This window comes from Eschscholzia californica, unplaced genomic scaffold, assembly GCF_041429995.1.
Source record: "Eschscholzia californica isolate CP2 unplaced genomic scaffold, dmEscCali1.0.p SCAF_1, whole genome shotgun sequence".
In the NCBI taxonomy this organism is placed as follows: Eukaryota; Viridiplantae; Streptophyta; class Magnoliopsida; order Ranunculales; family Papaveraceae; genus Eschscholzia; species Eschscholzia californica.
In genome coordinates this window covers 47,294,670-47,300,099 of record NW_028238198.1, presented here as the reverse complement: position 1 = coordinate 47,300,099, position 5,430 = coordinate 47,294,670, and the positions used below count along the sequence as shown (strand labels likewise).

At 38.3% G+C, this 5,430-nt stretch overlaps 1 protein-coding gene across 1 annotated transcript; it reads right to left on the bottom strand.

The window, feature by feature from the left end:
- Positions 1–3,442: 3,442 nt before the first annotated feature.
- On the bottom strand, positions 3,443–4,471 carry LOC147567225 (uncharacterized). The gene is made up of 4 exons (XM_086657381.1): positions 4,448–4,471; positions 4,075–4,338; positions 3,698–3,853; positions 3,443–3,535 (listed from the first exon to the last, which is right to left on the bottom strand). Exons 1-4 carry the CDS (start codon positions 4,469–4,471, stop codon positions 3,443–3,445), a joined length of 537 nt encoding a protein of 178 aa, XP_086513507.1.
- Between the last annotated feature and the right edge of the window lie 959 nt (positions 4,472–5,430).

Sequence of the window (5,430 nt, the reverse complement as noted above, 5' to 3'; positions counted from 1 at the left end):
ATCCCTTTACTATCAAGATCCCCCGAAAAACCGAATCTACAAATCCAACTACCGAACCAGAAGTGTCAGCCCTTCTGTCGTAAACCAAACCAAGCTCCGCAGTTCCTCCCAAATACCGCAGTATCCATTTCACAGCCTGTCAATGACCTTTCCCAAGTCTGCCCATGTATTTGATTACTACACTAACAACATGTGAAATATCAAGCCTTGTGCACACCATACCATACATAATGCTACCTACTGCATTTGCATAAGGCACCCGAGACATGTACTCCATATCGTCATCAATTGTTGGTGACAGTTCCCCCGAAAGCTTGTGTGCTGCCAATGGAGTACTGACAGGTTTTGCCTCAGTCATACAAAAATGTTCCAACACCTACTCGATGTACGTTTTCTGAGACAAGAACAGTTTTCCAGCAGATCTGTCTCTCCGTATCTCCATACCCAATAACTTTCTTGATGCACCCAAGTCTTTCATCTCAAACTCACCCTTTAACTGATCCTTTAACATGTGGATTTCCGATACATCCTTGCAAGCTATCAGCATGTGATGAGACTTAAAAATGTCTCATCTGGATCTCTTCACTTGGGTCAGTTAGTCCATTTCGAGCAGTTACTCTGATGAATTACTTGTTTCTCTTGTCTAGGTGTCTTCAAAGGAATTGAGCACAAAAAGTGGATAAAAACGGAAAAAAGACACGTTATGGGCATTTCTGTCATTTGGTGGTAAGAGTTTTGTGGTAATTTCAGCCAATTTTGACACTCCGATGCAAAATAGAGTCTAAGACGAACCCAATGGCGAAAACGAAAGTCAAAACGGAGTCCGGATGATCAAAATAGATCGAGTCCAAGTTTTGAGTCAACGTTGGTTAACTAAATTGAAGTCAAACACTCTATAGACACGTGGCACAGATCGAACGATTGTGGGTTATTTTTTAACAGGGGTTGCTGAATATCAAAAGCTTATTACACGTAATCCCATTTTTTTAGAACGAGTTGAAGGAGTGGGTGTTGTTGGAGGAGAGGAAGCAATAAATTGGGGTTTATCAAGACCAATGCTACGAGCTTCCGGAATCCAATGGGATCTTCGTAAAGTTGATAATTATGAGTGTTACGACGAATTTGATTGGGAAGTACAATGGCAGAAAGAGGGAGATTCATTAGCTCATTATTTAGTCCGAATCAGTGAAATGACAGAATCCATAAAAATTATTCAACAAGCTCTGGAAGGAATTCCGGGGGGACCCTATGAGAATTCATTAGTAAAAAACCCTCTCCTACTTTGATAGAGCAAGGGATTCCGACTGGAATGATTTTGAATATCGATTCATTAGTTAAAAACCCTCTCCTACTTTTGAATTGTCGAAACAAGAACTTTATGTGAGAGTGGAAGCCCCAAAAGGCGAATTGGGAATTTATCTGATAGGAAAGAGGTATGATGTCAGGCTGTTTGGGAAGGTACTCTGGAGTCTTCGGGAAACTTGATACGGTACTCACACCCATCCAGGCTTCGGTACATCCGCGAAGATCTGACGAATTTAGAACAAGACCACTTGGATCGAACGATTATTTCATCTCCTTAACTGACCCGCGACGCACAATGTCAACTCCTCATGACAGCACGTTGTAGCCTAATTGGTAGGAGGCCTTACCCGAGTCCCGACCGGTTTAACCCGATACCACGGGCCGGGTAAGCCCGAGCGGGACTTTAGTCAGGCGTTAGATCGTAACGGTCCAAGCGGTTAGGGTCGGGTCTTGGGTTTTCAGACCATTTTCCCAGCCCTAATCATATGTAGAGATCGAGATATCATAACTTTAGAATTAAGTGTTGCTTTTTTTTTCGTCTCGTGGTGCATCCATTGATCTATTACCCATCTCTCTCTCTATAAATATATATTATACTAGGTATAACCCGTGCTCATAGGGCACGGGGCAGTTGAATCGTGATAAATCACCAAAAAAAATAAAATAATAATTTACGTATCTCATTAAGTCGATATGTAATTGCATATGGTAAATCAACAAAAAATAATGGAAATTTTTGAAATGTTAAAAAGTTGCCCAACCATATAAGCATATAGACATCTAAAGAGCAAAACATTGTCAAAAATAATAATATAAAAATTAGAACAGTATAGTGACTGTTTTGAATATGAAAACTCATAAAAACAATGATAATCTTCTATGATATGTTGGGATTAACCTAAATCCTGCAAATCTATAAAAACCAAATTAGATTACACAATTATAAGTGAGCTACTAATAAAAGTGAACAGGTAAATGAAGTCAAGTGTCAACAACCCTTGGTTGGAGTGGTAAGAGGTATAATCTACCATCCTTGATGTCAAGGGTTCGAGCCAATTCAAAAAAAAAAAAAAAAAAAAAAAGGTAAATGAAGTCAAGAACGTTGGAACTTTCAAAATACTTCAAGGATAAAACTTTCAAATGCTTCAGAATCATTTTTGAAGAGAAAGATATGTTCTACGGGGTGGAATCAAATGGACTTTGATTTAGAGCGCAACACAATGTTCGGACCACTATTAGATACACAAGCGAGTTACTGTACCACCTTTATCAACATCTTACTAAAGAGAGTTTTGTTGCATACACACATATAGTATATAGACTGTACGGAAAAGATATAATAATTTCAAGAAATTTTATTTAAAACTGTGTTAACATATATTCATTATCTCAAAAAAGTGAAAAGCGTTTCAACAAAAAAACTGAAATGCAAGTAAGAAGCTCGATATTTCAATAAAAACAAAGTAAGAATCTCGATTAAAACCATGCTAACACATCAGGTAAACCTGAATTCATATTGTTTTCCATCGGCAAGCTCTTGAAGCCTCATCGGCTCGTCCATAACAGATAAATAGAAATAAAAATTAGCGTTCATAACTTTGAAAAAGTAAGCATTAATCTCCATAAAGAACATTCTCCAGCTCCGATTCCTAATGAAAAAGAAAACCCTGGTAAATATCCAGTACCCTTAATGTCTTATTCTATACTGATGCATTTTTCTATGTTCGAACTCGATATACTATTATCCACAGCACGTGACCGTTAACTCGATGGATCATATGATGCATTACCATCTCACGTACTGCTTCTTTCAACTGAGATACCAAGGCTTCTCTAGTTGATTCGACCCACTTTAGTTTCTCAATGCATACCTTTAAGATAGTTTCCTCCGTTTCTAGCTTTGTAGCTAAAATTTTTCGTTTTGGATCTCCTTCTGAAAAAAAAGAAAAGCAAATTCACTAAATAGGAAATTGGGATCTAGAGACAAAGCCCCCAAATGGAGAGAATAAGTCAGTAGTTTCACCATTTGACAAAAATATCGGTAAGAATATACCAAACAATTTACCTTTCCTACACGCCACATCGACATCTTTCTCCATTTTCCTCACATGGTGGGCAGCTGACTTGCACTTGTTCATCAATAAATCTTCTTATCTTCATCGGGATGTTCACTGATCACAGAATGAAATGCTGATACTATATTCTCCGCAGTACCTCCAGACGTCAGTTTCTTTAAGGTGACAAAATTACAAATCATAAGTATTTTTCTAGAATCTTTAGATAATTGGAAGGAAGAAAGGTGTACCTGAATTCTAAGAAAACTGGAAGGTACAATCATGATATCAACACAAAAATAGAAAAAAGACAGACATGGTAAGATCGAGTTACTTACTATTCTTACTATACGAGCATCTCTTTTCACAATTCTAACAGCACGAGAACGTTTCCTATTCAATTCCAGTGGTGGAGGAGAGCCCTTCCCAAAGATTAAATCTTTAAGGCCCTGTGCACGAGATCCAACTGCTTTTCTTTCTTCCCATATACCAACCTATGAATCTGAAACGAATTGATTTAGTTAGGATAATGTGAAAAATAAATAAGATTTACTCTACTTATAGGCATACCATCTTTTATAACTGAGTGAAAATACGTACGACTTTCAAATTGCAACGTATTAGTTAAAAGATATTTCAAATAAAAATGTATCACGGGAACTTTAGAGGTGCATAAAGGAGGTATTCTCAATAAAAGAGTGGAAAGGGGCCGTACCAATCGGGAGACGAGAGTACTTCCATGATCATCACCATTTTCAGAAACACCCTTCAGTGCAGCAGGAAGAACCTTCCAGAACTCATTGACAAAATCATTTCCTTTACGCTTACTATTATGAAGAATGTCATTGACAGGATATAGAAAAGGAATTTTATGTGCTCCATTTGAAGCATGGAATTGCTTATGCCATGTGGAAACCACCAGGTCTGCCTTCTCTCCGTGAAAGATACACCAATGAGATACCGCTATGACCAGTTCTGCCTTTACGCAATGGTTTTGTCATCATATATGAAGTATTGTCTTCTATATGGATTTTCTTCATCTTCAACACTTTTTCTTCAATAACGTCTTGAATCCACTGATATCTCACATTCCATCTGTATTCATCTATCATTCACGAATTCACTTGAATCATGTGTAAAGTGCACTTCTGTTTTCCTTTCATATTTCTGAACGATAAATCTAGCCTTGCTCTGATACCACTTGTTGAAAAAAACGAGCACTTAGGCGCAGAGGAATATAAGGTTTTTCCCTTTGTGCTAGTGTTACGAGGATAATACAGAAGAATATGTGGGAGCAATAAACAAAGAACTGAAAGTAAATAAGACAATGATTTTTAACGTGGAAAAGCTCCTCAATGTGAGAAGTAAAAACCACGGGACTCGTAGTCCAACTAAATCAACTATAATAAGCAAAGTAGTTACAGACTACGTCCACCCGAGACTCAGACTCTTCCAAAAGAATCAATCTCAAACACGAAGAAATACGGAGAAACCCTCACAAGAAAGAACAAAACAGCCCAGAAATTTGCAGTCCAAAACGACCCTAAATTCACTAGGATCCTGGCGATCAATCAACGATCTCTCCGTACAAATACTATATGAATATGTCAAGAACAGTTCTGCCAAATTTCAGCTCAATCGAAGAAGAACTCACCGTCGGATTTCCGAACAACGGAGACTGCGCGTGCTAAAAAAGTTCTGACCCGCTCTTCTCGGCAACCTTCTTCTCTCCCTTCTTCTCTTGTGCGTTTCTAATTGTGGTCTCCCCCTTTGGTGCTCCTCACACACATCTAAATTAGGTTAAGGTAGTATTTATAGACTCCCCCTTAATCCTAATTCCACCGTCATAAGTAACCGACCCAAAGAAACTCGACTCGGGCCCTGGTTTGGTTTCCTAATCCAAACCCAACTAGGTTTCCCCACTAGGAGGAAAACCGAACAAGATACACCAATGAGATATCGCTATGACAAGTTAAGAAAGCCACACATGAATGTGGAATAGCGGCATGAAAGACATTTGGAATCCTTACATGTACAATAGACCAGATGCCGATAAATTGGTACAATCTCA

Excerpts from the sequence above, each read along its gene's own strand:
- LOC147567225 (XM_086657381.1), bottom strand. The coding sequence starts at position 4,471 with ATGATAGATGAATACAGATGGAAT. Across the intron at positions 4,339-4,447 it reads TAGATGAATACAGATGGAAT|GCAGAACTGGTCATAGCGGT; the intron begins GTGAGATATCAG and ends CATTGCGTAAAG. Across the intron at positions 3,536-3,697 it reads ATGCTCGTATAGTAAGAATA|AAACTGACGTCTGGAGGTAC; the intron begins GTAAGTAACTCG and ends GTCACCTTAAAG.